General features: G+C 41.0%; 1 protein-coding gene across 1 annotated transcript in view; it reads left to right on the top strand.

Annotated features, from left to right (window-relative positions):
- Positions 1-21879, top strand: part of GALNT9 (polypeptide N-acetylgalactosaminyltransferase 9) — a 156628-nt gene that overhangs the window by 23735 nt on the left and 111014 nt on the right. Inside the window, exon 2 of the mRNA XM_072880211.1 lies at positions 6719-6899. Coding sequence (XP_072736312.1) covers positions 6719-6899 — 181 coding nt within the window. The remainder of the gene's footprint in view (positions 1-6718; positions 6900-21879) is intronic.

Below are 21879 nucleotides of genomic sequence, written 5' to 3'. Positions count from 1 at the left end.
AGATTTTTATTGCCTTGCAAAGTATGCAGGGATATTTTCAACTGAGAAATCAGAATTGAAAAAGGAAGGAAACAACTGTTTTCCTGATGAGTTTTATGTTTCCTATTTAAAAGAGAGAGAAGTGTTTCAGGGGTCACAGGTAAAACTGCTGGGTGACTATGCCAGGTTTTTTAGAAGGAAATGTTTTATTCCCTCCTTTTAAGGTGCTAGGAACCAGAATACTTTTGTGTAGTTATTCAAGAGTGCAGATGATCTAAGTCTAGATAAGGCTCAGAAGTTTGGCTTTGGAGCCCTTCTCAGCCTAAGACTGAGGCAGGTCAGCAAGGGCGTTTCAGAGATTTTGCAGCAGTTTTGTCAGTGCTTACCAAATCTGGTGGCATTGGTGATGGAGCTGGCCTTGTGATTGTGCCCAACATCCCTGGTACCACCTGGGCAGACTTCTGATGAAAGAGGGATGAGGTGTGGGAGCAGAACCACAGCTGCTGGAGGGGAGGTGGCCTTGCCAGAAGTGGCAGGACAGCCAGGAAAAGGCTAAGAACAGACCTGTGCTATTGTGAATGTGGGTGTATAATTATTCGCAATTGCTTATTTTTATTTTGAGTTGGTAAAAGGTTAATGATGTCTAAGAACCTTGGCTGAACCTGATATACAGCTGCCTGTAATTGTGTTGCAAATGAAAAAAAAAAAAGACACTAAAATAATCACAGATGTAGTTTGATCTTGCTTTTGCCATAGTTCCTCACATGTTCCTCTTCAGTAATTTTCCCATTGTGACAGGGTTTATAGTGAAAAATAGAAGGTCTCTTCCTAGAAAATTATGCATCCTGTGGAGTAATTAATCTGGTTAAGAAACTAAGACTGGTTCATTCTGCTCTCCATTCTCCCAGCAATTTCTTTCTTACACAGAAATCTCTGCAGTGAGAGCAATAAATTTGAAATGAGTGACAGACACTAATTATTTGTGACCTCATTGTCATCTGCGGTGTTGAACTGGGTATGACTGATCCCAGCGTATGGGCTGTAGATCTTTTTAGTCTAAAAATTTAAAGAAAAGGCAGCTTTAAAAATAGCAGCTCACTGGGCATTGCCACTGTTGGTCCCTCTCTCCCCTCTCTGCCCATCGCCATTTCAGAGCTGGCAGCATGATTTCAATCCTTTGCTCTGACACGAGCCGCAGGGTTCCACTATCAGCAGTGGTGCTGTATCCTGCCCACAATGGCTTCACAAGCCATGGAAAAAAGGGTGAAATGGGTGCTAGTTAGAGCCATAGGGAGGCAACTCAAAAATACGATGAGGATCTGGAAGTCTGCAGCAAGCTTTAAAAGAAGAAAACAGAAAAGCTCTCTCATCTGATCTGCCTTGCTTAAAACCCAGATATATGCTGGAAGTTGAACCAGAAGCACTTCTCCATGTGTCTTTTTTAGGTTTATACTGCTCCCCATCACTGTAGGACCTGAACACCCAGCATACAAAATCAATAGCAATTGTCTCTCTGCCGAGCAGCAGTATTTCCAGAGAGGTGTCCCTTTCCCTGTTGTTCCAGTAGGCGAGACCCACAGGAATGAATTCTCCTATGGGCTGTCCCTGGGTTTTCGCTGAGGAGAAAACACCCAAGACATAAGACACAAATAACTTGTTCTTTGCTGACTCCCTGTCTTTGGCAGCCCACCTACGCATCCTGTGGGAGCACTGCTGTAGAGTATTCTGCTCCTCCATGCCCTCCCAGGTGTTGTTCCCATGTTCGGCATGCTGGAAGGCCTCTGAGGAGATGATTCTGCTCGGTGGTCCCAGACTGTGGGGCACCCCTTGGATGAGGGCCCAGAGGATGTGCCGAAGGGGTGTCTTGTTCACCAGCAGCCTCTGCCTCGGCCAAACCTGAGGATGCTGTCTCCCATCTCCTGCCTCCCAATGCTATCTCTTAAGACCAACCTTTTTTTGAGAAGATGCTGCTGACCTGGCACCCCTTTTCTGTTTTTTCACAAAAGGCTGACCCGTGCAGATAACCGTGGATTTGGGGATTAGCGAGTTATGATCTTGACTTAGGTAGTCACAGGGCAAAGCACTCTGTTGAGGAGACATTTGCTGAAGCAACAGGTAATCCTTTGAGATGAAAAATGCTGTGCAAATGTTATCTTATGTGAGACACAGTGTGTCTAGCTAACGAACCGAGCATTGAAGAACATTGCCTGTAATTGCTGAATTTAAAACACACACAAACATATATATATATAAGATACTATATTCATTGTTCCTAAGAATTTGTAGGGACACTTTAGTGCTTTTCTTGCACAATGAAGCAATGTGATATCATTTATTTAATTGCTGCTGTACATTGGTCAATGTTACTGCATTGCTATAGTAACTGTCAGTCAGACTAGACTACAATTTGGGTAATGAATGGGGAAAAAAACCTCACAGCAATATGTTCTGAGAGAAAGTCAGACATATGATGACTCTTTCCTAGAACAAGATCAGATTATCAGCATGAAGAGCTAGAATATCAGATTTAGGAAAAAGGTATATGAAATAATTGCATTATGCGTGGTTTGGAAGGCTATCTAGCTAATTCTCTCATAAGAAAAATTGCAAGCAAAGTGCTTGATGCTTCCTGTGGGTTGAAAGTTTCATTCCCCTGTTACTTGTGCCATAAAGATGCAAGTGTTTTGTTCTGTAAACTGCAAGAGCATATAGTATAAAGAATAAAGTTTTCAACTACTGGAATTAAATTGTTGCTTAAAGTCAAATGAGCACGCCACATCTTGGAGTGCCTTTCATCAAAGCAGGTCAGTTAACTTTAATGAAGTCGTCTTCAATTTGCTTTGATGTAACATCAGAACCCAGCCCAGATGATTCCAAATGATCAGCAAATAAATTTCCACATTGCAGTCTTTCAAGGACATAGGCTTTATGAAGTGTCTAGTTTTCTGGATTCTTTAACTTCTAAAGTGCTTAATTTGACTCCTTTTTAATAAGGCCTGCTTGTGCTTTTTTTATTTTTTTTTGAGGGAACTGCTGACTTTTCTCTGAAACTGAGCCCCCTCTTTAAGATGCCGTATATTGGGCAAGTAAAGCAGAGGCATGCAGCATCACTGCTTGCTATTAGTGTCTTGTAAGTCTAAGACTGTATCATGCAGGAAGATTGGGCTGCTGTGGTTTTCCTTTTGGGAGGGGAGAGATTTAGAGTCCCAGACATGTAATTTCTGTAATTACTTGAGCAAGGACTAGTTGTCAGGCCAGGGATGGCAACATTAGGCCCTTCTGTTCTAATTTTTCCAAAGGAAGTAATATTAAATACTAAAGCTAGTCAAAGTGCCAAATAGCCTCTCATCCTAAATTGGAACAAAAGGGACAAATATTACAATTTCCTTCAAAATGAAGCTCCCTAAAATATTTTCAGAAATATTTAATGTGTATTGAAGTGCTTCACTTAGTAAGGTAAAAGAATTTCTACTGTTTGAAATCACTAACTGGCAGCATAACTCTTGAAGAGTTTTAGTCATGTTTCAACAGAAACTGTCTGTCTCATTCTCTACTTTTCTTACAGAAAATGGTTTCATTAGAAAATTCAAATAGTCCTTCTTAAATACCCCAAATATCAGGTTATCACATTTTCTGCTTATAGCTTCCTCCTTTGCATGACCCAGTTGGAGAAATTATTGTATCAATTCCTATTTGTGAGCCTCCCTTCTGCGAGTTTCTCCCTGTCCCTGCAGAATGCAGAAGTGTAATACCAGCTGCAGGATGACCACTGATGCTAACCCAGTTGCTTTATGATGATTGCTGCAAGCAAGCATGGAAGGTTCTCAGACATTTTTGAACCAGTTTTAGTGGAAGAAAGATTCATAAGGTACAGTTCTACAAAGAAATGTGAAGAATAAAGAAGAGCGGTTTGTGATGTATGAAGAAAATTTGTTAAGGTTTTAGGGACAAGAATACTGTTTTTGAAGAGGTCACGTTGGACTAATGTTAGTCATTCAGAGTAGGAACTCTTGGTGTGTTTGTACATTAATAGCAAACTGTAGGCATCATAATATTTGTAATAATTAAGACAGAACCAGTGAGGACTGCACTAGAGAATGGCAACCAGTGTCATAAGTCCTATCCAGACTCAGCATGCTCAGTTGTGTCTCTTGGTAAGCAGCAATTCAACACAGTGCTATGATTTGGATTTGTCTCCGAGTGAATTGCTACCAGTGTAAGTCAGTAGGAAGTTTTGGCTCATGAGCTAGCTCCTATTGGCCAGAAGTTTGGACAGCAGAGACGCAATTCTATTTTTCCGGTTACCTGAAAATGCAGCTGGGCAGAGATTCACATGGCCAGCCTAAGATCACAAGAAAGACTCTTACCCCCTCGACTTCTGCACAGGAGGAGCATGGCTGAGACAAGCATGCAAAAACTTTCTGAATGTTTCTGCACATACCTGAAGACGGTTTCATGAATTCAAGAATAATATGAGACATGAACGAGAACTATATAGGTACTTGAAATAATTATAATAATCTTTGGAAACCTTTAGCTTTTTTGCAGTTGTTGCATTAGGTCCAAATTCTCTAGGATTTAGTGGCTTGTGCTGGTAACTCCTTGTAATTTTTTTTTTTTTTTCAGCAGAAAGGTAAGGAATAGCCACTCTGCCATCCTGCTGGGGCTCAACTCAGCCCAGCTGAACTGATTTCTTGCATTCTCCTTGTACATTTTGAGACAGGACAAGAGCACTTTCCTATTTGTCTTCTGGGTTAGTTCCCATACCTTACTAGAGGAAAACGTGTTTGGGAGAGGAAGACAGCATAGCTGGCCTGGGAGGAAGAGTAGTCATGAAACATGCCAAGAATGTTTTTCTGTAGGGCATCCTTTTTTTCTTCTTCTTCTTCTGCCCTCCCTCCTCCTGCTCAGACTCATGATTCACTCTGAGACAGCTGAGCATTTCAGTGTATGATGATGAGGAACATGAAGACGACATCAAAGACACAAACACAAGCAAGGTCTGTCCTGACTGGGAATCACTGATTGCAGTATGAGGTACGTATTTTTGTAGGCAGCGTCTGAAATTCACTTCCAAAATTCCCAAGTACTGCAGGTACTCAGTCCTTTTATGTTCGGACAGACTACTGGTAGTGTTGCACTTAAGCTTAGCACAGGATTTTCTCATAAGCGCCTACTGTAGAAAATGTTAACTTTACTCTTTCAGACCACTAACGAACCACTGTCTCTCTGTTCTGTCCTGTAATTAAGCAGAGCTGATGATCGAGCAATAACAAGTGAGGACAGCGTTAGCAATGAGGTGCAAGAGAAATTCCTTCATCAGAGACTAAACTGTCTGATATCTTATTGTGACTTGGAGAAGCCAGTCCCAGCTTTGTACTGCCTTGCATGTCTGTTCCTAGCAAAAGTTGACAGTTTCTTTCTGTCTTTCTCCTTAATTGTTTAGTTGAAATAATGACATTTTCCTCTTGAAAAATTCTTAATTTGAAAAATGTTGAGCAGGTCAAACTCTAATTGTTTTGCTCTGCGTTGCAAATGATTTGGAGGATATTTGTACATTTCTGTATGGTATCCCCAAGACTATTATAAGTAACTTTTTCGCTTATAATGACTTGTTGATAGTGAGCCTTTTGGAAAGGAAAGCTTTGATGTTAAACACTGGATATTTGAGGAGCTTATTTATGAGAATTCAGCACCACGTTAAATGCCTGTTGCCATGGAAGAGGTTCTTGGCGATGTGATCGCATGGGCATTTTTTATGTCGGTTTAGTTTTGTTTTACATGTATTTTTGAGTTGACCAGTAATATACCAGCGAATGAAACCTATAAATGCATTGTTGACTGGCTAATATCTCAGCACTAACCACATGGGGCTAATCATTTTAGCTCAAGTGCGTCCAAACGTTCTGATCCTATAAGCTGTATAGAGCTGAGTATCTTACATAATATACGTATTTCGTTCATCAGAGATCTGAAGGACAGAGGAAATCTGGAGTAATTCCCAGGTGAGAGGTGGTGTCAGCTCCCTAACAGTTTTAGCACATCTTTGTGGGAACAGGCTGGGCAAGGTGTGCAGTTGAGTCCAAATGACCCATCTATTGACTCCCATAGTGAAATTAGATTTACCCTCTATTTCCCACCCAGCAGCAGCTGGTGACGTCGCGCAGCTGTATTCCCAGCATGGGAACCAAACCTGAACCATTCAAGAGCTGCAGGTGGTCTTAGAGCCACAGAGCAGATGCCCCTGCTCCAACACTTGTTCCAGAACTGACATTAATATGGAGTTAAACTGGTAGACCTACATGTGGTAGAAATTCAACATATCTCCCTTAAAATGAATGGAGCTATAATGGGCTATACTGGAAAAGGGCCTGGCCTCCAGTTCTTATGAGGAAAATTTATTTTAATTATCTTAAGGATAATTAGGCATTTTGGAATGTTTGGAAACAAGATTCCTGTTTCCAGGGATTTATACAGGAAAAAGGAGAAAATGTGAAAGCTGCTAATTGATTCTTTATAGTTTGCTCATGAATAATTATGCACTGATACTACAAGATGTGTTGATATGGACTCTGGTTTGAAAAGCGGAGGATAATTTCCACAGAGCCATGAGGGTTTCAGAGCTGAGTTTCATGGGAGTTCAGATCTTGTTTATCTAAAAACATTCTGTGGTCACAGGAGGGGTTAGATCCATTTCCTTTATATTAATAATTTGATTTTTTTTCTCTTTTTCATTTAGGTCTGGCAAAGCCCATGGGATTAGTTGAAGGTCCAGGAGGCTTGGGCCAGGGGGGAATGGCTGCTACCCTGAGAGATGATAGCCATGAATCAGAGACTAAGTATGAAGAATATGGTTACAATGCCCAACTCAGTGACAGGATATCACTGGACAGGTCCATCCCTGACTACAGACCAAAAAAGTAAGTTGAATTTCACATTATTATTAAGAGTAAGTGATTGATTGTTGTTCTGTTGACCCATGGTGGCATTCTTCTCTTCACATCCCTTCCTGGTTAGAGTATGACAGCAGTTAGTCATACATATACCCCTGAGTTTAGTGAAAATTAAAAAGACCGACTGCCATCTCAAGCATGAAGTGCCGTGTTAAATGCATAGCTAATTCTGTGAGTAATGCATTAATATGCACATTCAAGGCCTCCGATCAAAAACTACATCAGGGTATTGGTGCTTACTGGGTTTGCTTCACTTAGAAAAAGGCAGGTAGTGCCAGCTCAGCCCACGGCCAGAGGCGGGAGCCTTAGCCTGTGCTCCTTGTAGTCATGTGCAATGGAGGGTGGGGCAGTGACAACAAATACTTTGTAGACACTGGTCACTTAAAAAAAACCCCATCAAATCAACTGCCTTTTCTTTAATTGCATTTGATGTTCTTAGAATTGTTTAGTTGGGGTTTACAATGTGCTGAAACACGGACTAAGTGTAATCCATCGGGGTCCTATAATTGCATTTTTTTTTGTCTTTGGAATGTGTGTTTATTTTTATTCTAGTGCTACAGTCTTCACATGCCTGTGCTATGTTTGATATTGCAATTATATGTTTAATATTTGTACTGATTTATTATATTTTGTATTAAATGTCTTTCAAATCTTTCATATTTATGGAGTTGTGTATCTTCCAGATGAGACATCCGCACTGTCATCCTACGAATGACAATCAGTAATGTCTTAATGCAGAGGAGATCAGCAGCAATGCCTCGTTACTCTCAGGAGACAGAATTGAAAAGAATACTTAATTAATTTCTAATAATAATCTTCTGTTTTAAAAGACCCACTGGGGCTCCTAGGCAGAACTGAAAGTTAAATAAAAAAAGTATCGTATTAAGTGACGAGAAAAGTTTAGCCAAGCAAAACAGCTGTGCTCTGTGAGTAGATTGCAATTGAATTAGGATTTTAGGCAGTTGAAGCTGCCAAAACCAAAATCCAGCAAAACAAAACTTCAGCTTAACTACAAATTTCATTAGCTGTGTTACATATTAATCTAATCTCAGAAGTATTGACTCAGCATTTGTCTTCTCAGACACTTGCTATACAAAAGAAAACCTACATAAAAGAATTGGCAAAGAGAAAAAAAAATCTACTGCTTTGATACCACGTTTGATGCAAGTATACTGACTTGTCCAATGGTCTCATCTCTCCATCTCTCTCGATGTACCATAAAAATCCATCATGGAATTATTCTGGGGAAAAAGTAGTCTGTCGTTATGCAAATATTTGAGTTGTGCATCAGATCTGGTCCAAAGACCCTTAAAATCAGTGTGAAGTTTTTCAGATGAAAATCAGTGAGGTTTGACCTGGCCTGTTATTAGGTGCTGCGGTCAGGTGGATAATAAATGAGAATGCTCTACTAGGAAATACAAAAGCAAAGGCTGCAGAGCTTGACTAGCTCAGCAGCTGTCAGACGAATGAGAGCATTTGCAATGCAGTGATGTTTCACTTCAGATTATACTCTTCCACTGTTTTACTTGGAAGCTTTGATGAGTCATTCAGATAAGCTTTTTGACGCGCTCATTTTGGGATTCTTGTAAGGCCATGCTGCGTGATTAACTGTCTGAGTTACTGGGAGAACTGCCTTCCTTGTGGTGTTTTGACACTTTTGAGGTGGTTCTAGTTAGGTCTAGATGCTGGAATTAAAACACTTGTCTCTAGATACTTAACGAGTCACAGGAAAACCCTTCAGACTGAATTTGCTATGAAAAATGAGTGAAAGTTTGGAGAAAGTAGAAGCTCTTATTATATGAAGAGTTTTATCCACTTGTATCAAAGGTCCTCATGAGCATCATTTTTTGTCTCTGACCCCTTCAAATGCACAGCTACTCATACACAGTCTCTCTTGGGAGCTCTCGCTCTAGTGCTGAGAGGCAGTTTTCACTCCCTACCCCATCAACCTCTTCTTATCCACCACGTAGGATCACATCTGCTTCCCTAACAGGTAATAGTTGTGCATCATAGCCATAAGGCAAAGCTGAGCTTGACTTTCTGTCCGGTTTAGACACTCTGCTCTAATTATATATTGGAGACAACTAAACCTCCAGATCTTTGAAACAGGCTGTGGGAAAACCACTCTTGTTTTGTCTGACTTTGTACTCTGACTTGCCCAATGGTCTCATCTCCCTGCCTCTTGATAATAGCTCTCATCGCTGAGCCCTTCTCAGTCTGCTTGTGATTTATATTCATGTTGTTCTCAGAACTTTTCATTTTTAAAAAGGGAAGACTTTTCATTTTTAAATTGAGAAGTAAGGTAGAATTAATGTCCAAGGCCATGTACAAAGTCCATGGCCAGCCTATGAATAAAACCACTTATCTGGGTTCACATTCCCAAAGTATTAAACCATGCTTTCTCCCCATTCTGGCTGCCATTTAAAATGTTCAGATCTACACATTTGCACACACCAGTAGGTATTAAAGATATGAACCAGCAAAATTTATACTCAAGTCTGAATTGCATAGACACAATTTATAAAAGTAAACATGATTTCACTATGCAAATGTGGGACTTATAATATTCAAGGCTTAGTCATCTTTTAAAAGAAATTTGATCAGAAATATTATCTTTTAGTTCATTTTATCTTTGAACTCTCCCCTTATTGTCCAGTATCTTATTCTGGTAGAATAAGCCTTTTGTTCCTTCTACTAGCATAACTACAGTAAGCATTCAGCAGTTTAATTGCTTTTCAGGAGGTATTTTCATCCGCACGCAGCAAATTAAAAAAATACGTTACACTAAAGAGGTGTAGAGTCAGACAGCGTGACCATGAAGGCACCTAAATTGGAGTCACCTCCATGTCCTTCCACTGCAGTAAAGTCGGCAAGCCTGGGTGGGTAGTCCTGCTCTCGAGATGCTTTTCCCATATCCTCGCATTGTGTTCTGCTTTCCTACCTGCTGCTGCCAGTGCAGATATTCCTTTTAACTCAGAAGCCTTTTCTTTAAGATAGGAATCGCTAAGTCAGTACAAGAGACAACAGCAGATTTTGTGCATGTTGTGTTTGTGTGCCAAATCGAAGCGATGACAGTAAATAGCTTGGTTGTGATTACAATTCACACAATAATTACAAAATTATAGTTTGATCCTAACGTGGTGTAATAAATATGTCTCAGCTTTTTCTACTCTGATATTGTACCTCCCACAGCTTGAATGCTTGCCCTGTCTCTATGTAGAAAGCAGACAACCCTGGGGAAACAGTTCAAAAACATACCATGAACTGATATTTCAAGCTGTGTTTAGTTTCAAGAGACATGTAATATAGAGAAGTTGCAATTTTGCTTTATAAAACAATGCAAAGCCTTCCCAAGAGTTTGTGTTTATTCACTGTGACCTTGAACACTCTTTTCATTTCTTGTTGGATTTCACCTAAATCAAATGAGCTGATTTTAGAGTTGGGCTGATGATCTTTCCACAAGGTATTACATAAGTCTTAATGGTGACTTTTTGCCTTGAAGCAGCTGAGTACAGTGCAGCTGAGTGCCCTGAGAAGATGCAAGGACCGAGCAGTGGGAATGAAATGTGTTTGAGTTCAACGTCAAGCAGAATACTCAGGATTTATTATGCTTGATTGATGAGTATTTAGAAACATTCAGCTAATCATCCTAGTATTGGACTGACCTGAGAGTTTGCTTCACGTACTCAGTGGAAAGTGGTCGATATCTTGTTGTCTGTTAAAATACATGAAAATAACTCTAAAATAGTGGTCTGGTTAGTACTGACTGTTATTTACTATCTAAACTCTAGAGTAAATTTTTTAGTACGTATGAATTCTACATTAATGCCAAAAGAATTTTGCAGGATTATTTTTGTTACAGGATTATTTTTGTTACAAGGAAATTCATAATGCTTGTGATGGAATTATTTTCATCCCCTGTCATACAGGCACATATCAAGCTTGAAAAACATTTCTCAAGTTAAGGGCAAGCCACAAGAAGAAGGGACAAGGAAAGTGGCACAGGACTCTGCATGTCCCTGCTGCAGCCCCAGCTTTGCTCCCTGGTGTGCTCAAGTTTTTCAAGGCCTATACCACTGTGGAAAATATGTTGCAGAGAGCTCAGGATGTTTAATGTCCTGCTCTCTCTTCCCAGCAGTAAAGTATTAGCAGGACTTTCTAGCCCTCACTAACATACCCTATTTCCTCTGTGCAATAGAAGAAAGAGAAGCTTCTCTTGTAAGGAACGGGTTATTTTTCCCTTGGAAGCACACGGCTAAGCTAGAACTTGCTCTGTGGTTCTCTGAGAAAACTGTTATTTAATGGTGAAATGTTATTGGATTTATTTCCATTTATGTTCTTCCATATTCAAAATGAGGGTTGTGATCACATGAACCTGAGTACTTAGTGGAGAAAAATCCAGTGCTGGCCTTATGTATATGCGTGGGAAAGCATAAGCACATGTATTTGTATCAGTTATCTCTACCAATACACGTGGATGAAGAATAGCCTTGAATCCTACCCTTGGGAATGCTGTGAAATCTGCTGGGCTGTGTGCATGCCTTTCTTACCATAATGTCAAAGGGCCAACGTTTGACTGAATAGTCAAAAATAGATTTGGAGCAACACAGCTGAGATTTTGATAGAGATCCCACACTTTGGAACAGAAGTGCCCAGAGTCAGCCACCTGAACCCCTGCGTAGCCATTTGTCTTCAAGCGGCTTTATTTGTTAGGGGTACTGAGAGAAAGAGAACAGGTTTAGCTGGAACGTGCTGTATTGCTACAGTAGGCTTCAGGAACGGCAGCAGCCATCCATCTGCCCTTTTGGGGGAATAACAGCCTTCGCTGCTGCCAGCTGTAGCACAAAATATAAGTCTGTGTTCCAGTAACAACGGATCATACTCAATCCTTCCCAATCATGCATGAAGACAGAGGTGCTACAGCCCCATGTGACAGTAGATTTTGACTTTATCAAAGGTGAAGAACGCAGAAAAAGTCAAAACCTTAGGGAATTTCATTCAAAGGTGGGGGGGAAGGGCGCCCAAACTTACAAAAGCTGTTTGTTTTACAGTGTGGCATCCTGGAAAATTAGGAAGTGTCAACTAGCCAGATGCTTTCAAACGTAAGCATCATCTCTCAGGACAACATCAATTCCCCTGTTCTTTCTGGTGCACAGTCTGGACCGCAAGGTGTTGAATTAAACAGGTTGAACACCTGTAAATCTGGCATTTTGTAACTTTCTATCACTTGACTTTGCAACTTAAATAAATTCTGGGTTTCTTTACATGCAGGACACGTCCACGCATACGCACACATGCACTTGTTAAAACCACTTGCTGTGATGCATTATGCATACTTTGGAGAAAAGTTAATATGATCCCAGAGCTTCCATAAGGGCTAAATTGGCTTTTACAAGAAATCGTCGCCGCTTGGTGAGGATCTTTAATTTAACTGATCTTTTTTGTGCAACTTGATGCCGAGTGCATTGTGGCAGTTCAGTGATAACAATAATACTAATATATGGATTCAGTCTGCTGGCTCTATCAGCCAAAGAAGATATTTCTTTGTGTTATGGTCATGGATGTTTGTATTGAGAAAATTCAGCCCTAAAGAACAAACTTATTAATGCTGAGGCAACTCAAGTCTTTAGCCATAAAAAGCAGAGGAATCTAGGTCTTGAGGAAATTACTTTCATTTATTCAGTTCTTTTATAGAGGCGAGCATTTTTGTTGCTTGCTATAGACATTTCACAGTAGCAAAGGAATTGCATCTCTAGGGCTCTGAAGTGTAATTAATGGTTCACTCCACTCTATATCTAAGGAAAAGCTTTTTTAATTACCTATCAAAAAGGATTCTGGAATTGATCAAATAGTGCTATCAAGGGGGCAGACTTGGTAAATAGACCTCTGATTTGTTCATTCAAGGGTTTAATAACAGTAGCTAGTATGAGGCCAGGAGCTAGAAAACAGCCTTTCTGTCCTTCAGTGGCCGGTGAGCGCAAGCCTTTTGAGAACGCAGGGAGCTCACCTTTAATTCTGACCCTTTCTTTTGGCGGTGGAGCTCTGTGGACTCACTGCGATAGCTGAGCCATCAGTCGGCAGCTCTCTCAAGCCAAATCATGTATGTGTTTGCAAGTTCTCTGTCGTGAGAGGAGGACCGGTGGTCTGGTACAACGGCCCCTGCCCAAGGCTGTCGGAGTGGGCAGCTCCCCTGCCTGTCTGTGTTGGATGTCCCTGCAGGAGCAGGGCGGGAAGGCAGATGGCTTTCAAAGAGCATCAGCTTTTGGATCAGTGGACTGGAGAGGGCTAGACCTGGTATTATTTGATTTTCTCCACCTCTGCAGCTTGCTCCGCCTCATGACCCACTTTGCAAACCCTCTGGGGACACTGGGTGTTCTCTGCGCCGCTTAGAAAAATGACACCAGAATCTCCAAATTAAAACAGGCTCTTAGGTTTCTTCCCAGGTTAACCAGAGTGCAACGTAATGGGCCCCTTTGCAAGGAATATTTGAACTTGAACAGATCCAGAGCTTTTCAGGAATCAGAATTTCTGATGAGCAGAAAATGGCAACTGAAAAAAAACCACCTAAAAATATTTTGTGTCAGGCCAAACATCTGTGAAATGATGACTTAAACAAAATGTTTAGACCAATGAGACATTTAGTTTCCCATGAAAAATTTAGTTTTAAAATAATGAATTGTCTATCACTAGCTTCTATCAATACTTTCAGATTAATGTCAGGTCACAGTAAAGTGAAACATTAGTTAAAATTAAGCATTTCCTTTTTTCAGGTGACTGTTTCACAGTCACAGTACAGGCACAATATTTTGATTTCAGTTAGGCTTCTTTTTTTAATAGGAAACTTTTCCACTTTTTTTTTGCACCCACTCTCAATAAATCTAAAAAAACATGGTAAAATTCTGAAAAACCCATTTTGGCCACTCTGATTGTACATATGCTGTAAGCTGAAGCAGAGAGAAGGAAAAACAGAGACAGAAAATGGAGCAGACAGAATTACCTCTGGGCAACAGATTGTGATTGTTTTTTGGAGGGAAATGGAGTAAGAGATGAAACTAACTGAAGTGTTTTAATTAGATCCCAGATCAATGTCCAGATGTGGATTTTGAACAGTGCAAAGGGGGCATGTGTGTACACGTGCTCTTTATATAGATCTCAACCAGCTTTGCCAAGTTACACAGGCTGGACATTTTGCTCAGGCTGCGAATCCCCGACAAATAGCACAGGCGCCTTTGCGCACGCGTTATCTGTATGCACGGTTGCTGATACCGCTTCGTAGGGATGTGCCCGAGTTTGAGCTGAGCGCTGCCCCAGAGCAGAAGGAACTGGTGTGGGCTGAGTAAGTCCCTGCGCTGCTTCCCCTGCAGAGAGCTGGGCTCTGACCAGCTACTGCACGGTGTTTAGTGTTGCAATTCTGACTCGGCTCGGTTGGGACATCAGTTGGCAACCTAAATTTGTTCGTACTGCTGCCTCTGGGCCAGTTGTGCTTGTTTGTGATCCCTGTGTATGCCAAAGGCTTATCACTGCATTTTGGGAAGCGTTTCCTATTTGGCTGTAAAGGGCTCAGACTGGAACGGTGTAAAGCCCTCAAAGGAGGGGAAAAAATCACCTGCTCCTTTGGCTGGGAAAGGAAACTCCCTGTGAATCACAGGTACCGCCAGACAGCCCCTGGCCTTACACCCAGTGCTCTTTATTTGTACTGTACCTCTGTAGTTGTCACTGAGACCTGTAGCTGTGACTTGACCCTGTTTACGAAGATGCTGTAGGTCTTCTCCCAACCTCTGCTGGAGGTCTGCTCGCTTTGCATAAATAATGATATATTAATTGGAATGTGGGCTCAAACCTTTGTCTCCAAAACCCCAGGTCACCATTAGATCTTTGAATATTTAATTAGTTATACAATGTTAAATTGCTCCAATGAGAAGACTGACTGAGGAACAGACTAACATTGTGACCATGTTTCCCGATAATAATAAAAATTATTGAGCAACTCTCCGTTTTTTGAGGCCATCTGATCGTCAAGAAGGTTCTCAGACTGCTTTTGCTTGAGCAACAGCAGTAGGGTAGGACCATGAGGTAGGACCATGAGGCTGCCCAGGTTGCCCTGCAGTAATACCCTGCCTTCCGCTCTGTTGGGCGTAGGGGTTGGTGACCCCGCAGGCTTTGGGAAGACAGCGCCAAAGTTTTTTGCAGGACGTGGCTTCTAAGCAGAGACTTCCCATGAGCTGGACTCCGTGCTGTCTCTACAGTAGCAGTGCCCGATGGTGGCAGTCTCGCAGTTATTTCTCATATTTGATAGAAGTTTTCTGTGGCTTTTCCCATTAGATATGTTATTGATTCCCTTTTGTTTAGTGCTAGCTAGGCTTTCCAATTAAGTAGTGACTTTAATTATACCACAAAGCGTATAACATAGATCTTGATTATTAACACTGGCCCATGGGATAACAAAAGGAGGACCAGCAAGGCTAAATTAAAAAGAATCATAAAAATGAACGACCTTTTGAAAAAACCCACCTGACATTCAAATGCAGTAATTTTCCTCTTGTTACATTTTTGCAGTGTCTTTGTGTATATTAATTGTTGAAGACAAGTTCTGCATGACTGTCAGCACTAATAAATGTAGATTTAGTGGAGGCTGAATTTGATTAACTGGAGAGCATAAAAAATAACTGATTGCAATGTTGTGTTTAAATGCAGTAAGACTGGAAGCCATTCCCTGCAATTTGTCTGCATCAGAACGTACTCTTGAATACATGAATAGTTTACCTAAGGTGGGTTGCATAGCATTGACTAAAAATTAGACATCTAATTTAAGGTCATTGACTTGGCTGCCTTTATAGTCAATGGAGACGAAGAAGACACGGTAGCATTGCTTACAATGTATAGTGTGTAATGTCTTCTGGAGGTCTCTCCCTCAGGAACCTAGGACAGCCCGCTTAAATAGGACTTCAGATGAATCCAAACCAAAATGTTAAATGCTCCAAGGCATAAAGAAACAAGAGGGAATTTCTGTATTAGCAGCACATGGTGAAGAATGACCTGCCTGCATAGGCAACCTGGGTGAGCTCCCCACCCAGCAGCTGTGGAGGCAAAACTGTGGAGGTAACACAGTTTTCAGCTAGGAGGAAAAGAAAAGATGATCAAAAAAGCTGGTTTGCATCCCTCGGTTTTTCTTACAGATCATGACACTAAATGTGCCTCGTGCGACCTGCACGTTTACAGGTGCCTTAAACATGATTGCTTTTGTTAAAAAAAAAGTATGCTTTATAGACTGTAGTAATTTTCTGAACTTGAAAACAGAGAGCCACGGTGTTTTCATAGCAGAAAGAGTATTTCCTCCTTAAGAAGAGCAATTGTGGAGTCCTGTCTTCAAATTGCGTGTGCTATTCTTTCACAGGTAAATACGTATCTGTAATGCAGAAGCACTGCTGAGATCCAGCCGTGACTTGCAGCTGTCTGCAGCTGTGTGTTGGCATTTTAAAGTTTCTTTCATTTCCCTCTCCTGGGCCCATGGCTGATTGTTGCCTGCTATCAGTTCCAGGGCAAAAAGGGTATTCCTGTAAATTTCTGAACTTTCATGTTATGTTACACTCCATAATATCACATTACAGGACAAAAAGAAGTAACAGAACAAGTCAGGCAATGAATTCAGGGTGGTATTTATTTTCCTTTTTATGTTTCCTTACATGTATCTCTGTTACACTACACCTGATAGCTTTCTTATGGCTTTGAAGGAGTTCTTCTAACGGTTTGAGGTGAAGATGTTCCCCTTTTCTTTCTTAAAATGTGCATGCAAATTTAGTTCTGCTGACAATGTGAGATATGTATTATCTCCAAATGCCTTCCTAGTGTAACTTTCAACATTAGCTACTTTTGGTTCCTATTTTATTTGGATAGGTTTCACAGTATAAGAAAGTCAAGGTTTCAGGTCAAATAACATCAAGGTTTTTTAGTTGTTGTTGTTGTTTGTGTCTTTGCAATAAAAACATGAACAGGCCAAAATGTCAGACAATTTACTCTTCTGTCTGAAATAAAACTGAATTGTGAACTCCAAGTTGATGCAGTGTTTCATTTTAATAGTGTCAGTTCTTGCTTGTTTTGCTCATGTCTCCTGTTTTGAGTGAATTTAGTGCTAATAAAAGTGAGAGACTCTTAAAACTAGCCAGAGCCAGAAGTACCTGACAGTTGCAGGCTAGTAAATGTAAACTTCCTGTCTTGGTTCGCTTGATCTAGCTTCTTTCCAAGGTTTTGTTTCTCTGAAACAGCACCTGCCTGTTAAGTTGTTTGATAGTTTTATGATGTTGAAGTATGAAGCTCTATTTTCTGTTCCTCCAGCTTTCTGAAAAATTCTTGGCTTCTGCTGTATTGCTTCTAAACCTTCTGCTGTGGTCTCAAAAACAAACCATGGTCAAACCAGGTCACCTTGCCGGATGCAACTCCAAAGGAAGTCCAGGGACCGATGCTTCCCATGCAGTCTGTGCACTCTTTTCCCTAAATTTCTACCAAACCAAATGGCTGTCTTGATAAGAAATCATGATGCAATTTTGGCCTGCGTCCTCTTGGCCACAAGAAATCCTGAAGCAGCTGAATGTTCCCACCTGGAGACTTCTCTTGAAATATGGTGTAAGCCCTGAGGAGCAGGAGCTCCAGGCCTGTGCCTTGATGCCTCCTTTGTAAAGCCAGCACCAGGCTGATCACTGTTGTCTATTTCTTGGCTGTCCAGGCACATTTAAATAACCCTTGTGAAGCAGGCGTCATGCAGTATGGGTTACTAAGCCTCAGAACTCCAAGGTGGTGAAAAACCCACTCTCTGCGTATAGCAGAAGGAAATCAGGGTGTAAAATGTGCGGTAAAATCAGATTCCTGATCTCTGTGGTTCTTGACGATTCTGTGCATTGAGAGGAATAGTCTTGCGAGCACTGGGGAAACTCAACTGGGAAATTTCATTTTTCACACAAAACTTGTGATGGAGCTTTTAACTAGCTGAAGTATTGTAAAGGCAGGGTCACTGGGGAAACGCACGGCATACTCCGTGTTTCTAGTATATGTTTTTTCATTCAGTGTGCAAGTAAATGCTCTGTCTTAGAAAGATGACTAGCCCAAGTCTATAATTAATGAGTATTTGAGGCAAAGTTACTCTTTGCAAAGAAACTTTATATGGGCTTCAATTTCTTAAGTTAAGAATCCTCTGTACGTTATTCTGACCACCTCTGGTGTATAGATTAGCATATACATGAAAACAACGCTTGGAAAATACTCTGAATCAGTGTTTCAGAGGTGGTGGTGTGGCAGGATTTATCAGTGAGGCATTAGGCAGCTTTAAATTACAGGAGATTTCATCTCTGTGTACTGCTTATGCACAAAGCTCCCTGTTTCTCAGCTTCTAGAAACAAAGCCCTCTGGAGTTGCATTTTACCTGTGTGAGATGCCTTCAGGTTGTCAAATAGTTCCTTAATTAGTTTATTTTCTTCTTTGCTCCAAGGGATGAGTATATTATTTATTCTACACTCCCAGACTTTTGTTAGTCTGCATTTATGTATTTTGTCTTCAGAATGACCTAGCATTGGGCTAGCCTCTAGAGTAGTATGAAACACACCTCCCCGACGGAAACGGTAGTTCAGACTTGACTACTGGTAGAATATTAATAGCAGCAATAATAATTAAAACAGTGCACTAAAATACCCTTGGGTGCTGTTGCTAAGTTAGACTGTACCCCTAAAATTCCAGAGGAAAGGCATAAATTTCAGTTATTTCCATCCACAAAGTGAACAGTTGTCTCACTCAGCAACTGGAGTAAGCTTTCCTCCTCTTCGTGGATGTTTCATTAGGACACAGTTCTCCCAGAGGGTCATGGTGCAGTTTACATTAAACTCAAGATAAAAATGACATTGAAGCTTTGCTCCTGTATTTTCTACACTGCCTGAAAACAAATACATGACCTACAGCTACTTCGTTGGCTTATTGCCTTGGTGTTATTAAGCCAAGCGTACCCAAGAGGCGGGGAATTTGTGTTCTGTTTGCTCATAGCGCAGCACTCAGCTCCTTTGCCTGACAAATCTGGGAATCTCTGGAAGCAGTGGGGGGGAAAGTTTCTCCAAGTGGAGGTTTGAGCAAATAGTCTGGATGAAACAGGTTGAATGTGTCTGTCTATAGATGAGGGGTGAAGAAGGACGTGGTTGTGAACACAGCCTCAGACTGCTGGGCAGACGGTTAATGGGAATAATCTGTTCCCCCACTGCAGAGCACTCACTTCTAGGTTTCTCTCTGATGGCAAATTAATTTCAATCTGCAAACACTGAGGATGTGACTTCAAAAAGTCTATAGGCAAGTAGGAAAAAAGACCAGACAACACAGAGTGTAAAAGGAAATCGGTTCTCAGCAGGCAGATTTGGGCAGGAGCAGTGCATGAATGTTGAAGTGCCACACTGGCCACAGCTTCTCAGAGTCAGGAAAAGACTAGCACGTGTCCTTGGCCCACTCAAATTCACAATCATACTTAAGTACGTTGCCTGGTCTAGGACGTGTGCCTAATTTCTGTCAACCTGCGTGAAGAGTAAGCATATGCTGACCTCTTTTTCTGAATTAGGATAAGAGCTCATAAATATAAAAAATCCCCCATACGTTGAAGTGTTTTGCTGCTATGAAGTGTGTGCCCTAGATATTAGCTTTGTGTTAGACAGTAAATGTGGCAGGATTTTTAGAAAAATGTTTCTATTTCTAAATGTAACCAAAAATGAATTAAAATGCAAGAGTTTTCTGAAGTGCCCAAAATAATTAGAAGGCAAGAAACTGTCGTTAACATTTAAATTCTAAATGCATGAAATTGTTGAATACTGTGCTGTTCACCTCTAGCTAGCCTTTAATTTAAACAAAAGCTATAAAAGTGCAATTAGGCTCCAGTCCAATGAAGCACTTAAATATGTTCCTAGTTTTAAGTGTATGAGTAACCCCAGTGAAGTTAAGACATGCTTAACTGCATTACTTGAATAGGGCACTTCATAAAGTAGTTATTATACACCAAGAACAATCCTGCAAGTGTCATTGGGAAGGATGTAAAGAGGAGTAAAGTCCCATCTGCACTTCAGGATCCGACTGCTTTTAGGTTTCACAAAGCTGGTTTTGCCCAGTGATTTATCCTGCAGGGTCCTGATCCAGTCTGTTGAGATCTCTGGATGTGCTCCATCATCTGTTGTTAAAGAGGCTTAGTTTGTCGGGCAGTTTCCTACCCCTGTCTAGTGAGGGAAATACATATGGCGCATGCACCTTCATTTGTCCTCTCTGCTTGACTCGGAGACATGCCTTTTCATAAACATGCTGCTGCTACCACCAGGCTCTCCGCTCAATCCCATATAAAGCATCTAAACATCATGGATTTAATACTCCCATTTTCAGTGCTAAATCAATGTTCTTTATGCATTTGTTCTTGGAACACTGCTCTATTTGAACCATAATTCTTCCCACATACCATAAACTTGGTCTGTTTTCACTCTGATAGGAATTGATCATTTAAAGCAAGAGGAAAAACCCTGTGACTACTGTTTAAACGTTTCAAGGCCATCGCTGGTTAGTCAAATCAGGTTCTGCATCACCTCGGGGCACCAAGTGCTGTGATTACCAGGCAAGCATTACCTTTCTGGGCTACAACCAGCCTTGCAACTGTTGGGACAGGGCAAAATTAAGAGCTTCTCACTATGCTTTTGGCAGGCAGTGAGGGGATGGGTTTGCTCGGTTTATGACTGACCTCCCGTTTGGTTGTTTACTCCTCCGACCGTCCTGTATTTGTACATAGGTAGAAAGAAACATTCTGCTACATAACTGGATTTGACCAGAGATTAAAGCTGGTCTCCTGTGAAATACACTGGAGCCCATTAAAGAAAGGATTGTTTGCCAAACATTGTTGTGTGTCCTCCCGAGACCATAAAAAACATTGTTAGCTGAAGTAATAGTGGAAAATGATTGCGTTCCTCTATCCTCCTCCTTACCACCACACCGCAACGTGACAGCAAACCTGTAATGAAATCCGTCAAGAGCTCTGCAGCAGTTACCTTGAAAACTTTTTTATTGCCCTACATTTCTAGATAACACTGCGATATTCAGCCTCTGTCCAGCACCAACAGCACCAGCTGAGGGACTGAGATAGTCAAAATTAAACAAAAGTCCCTTGAATTTTTAATATTAAATACTTGCAGTAAATTTTTTAATAGTCAGGGATAACTTTCTGTATTTACATATTATTATCTGAATAACAAATAGCTTCAAGGGTACAGCAAACTGTTCTGTGCAAATGGAAAATGGTGAGTTTACTCTTATACATTATTTATTGGAAATTGTTCCTTTGATTTCATCCGCTCCACTATTTTTTCTTTACATCTGGCATGGACTTGGAGTGCAATGGGAGGGACATTTTACAGAAGGTGATATCTTAAGATATGTAGTCCACTGTTAGATATCTGGGCTGTTACCTTCTCACTCCTTCCAGACATGCTGGGATTAATTCTTCATTACCGTGAAGATCCTTTTTTGGGATCTTGACGCATCACCGTGAGTGGAAGAGTACTTCTTAATGGGAAATCTGCTAGAAACCCCTGTTGGAAATGCAGCGAAATAGCTGACTTCACATTGCTAGCGGGAGAGTAATGACCCTTGGTGGCAGGAACAAGAAGTGGTGCCCCAGGGTAGCAGCCAATTTTGTGGATGCACCCTAGAAATCATTATCTGGCTTCTGGAATGGCTCTTTGTGAACATTCCCTGTTTGAAATACGAGGTCTTACTTTTGGCGAAGCCCTGAGATGGGACTATATTCTCTCTTCTCCATAGACAGCATAGTTCCCAGAATTAAGTTTCCAAAAGTTGCACAAAAGGTAGTGTTTTCTGAATATATTTTGCTGGTAAGAACTTCAGATCTAAGCAGTGCTATTGTGAATTGGCAAAATGCCTTTAGTTTTGCCTT

The sequence above is a fragment of the Ciconia boyciana genome, chromosome 15, assembly GCF_034638445.1.
Source record: "Ciconia boyciana chromosome 15, ASM3463844v1, whole genome shotgun sequence".
Taxonomy (NCBI): domain Eukaryota; kingdom Metazoa; phylum Chordata; class Aves; order Ciconiiformes; family Ciconiidae; genus Ciconia; species Ciconia boyciana.
This window is presented reverse-complemented; position numbering and strand designations above follow the sequence as displayed.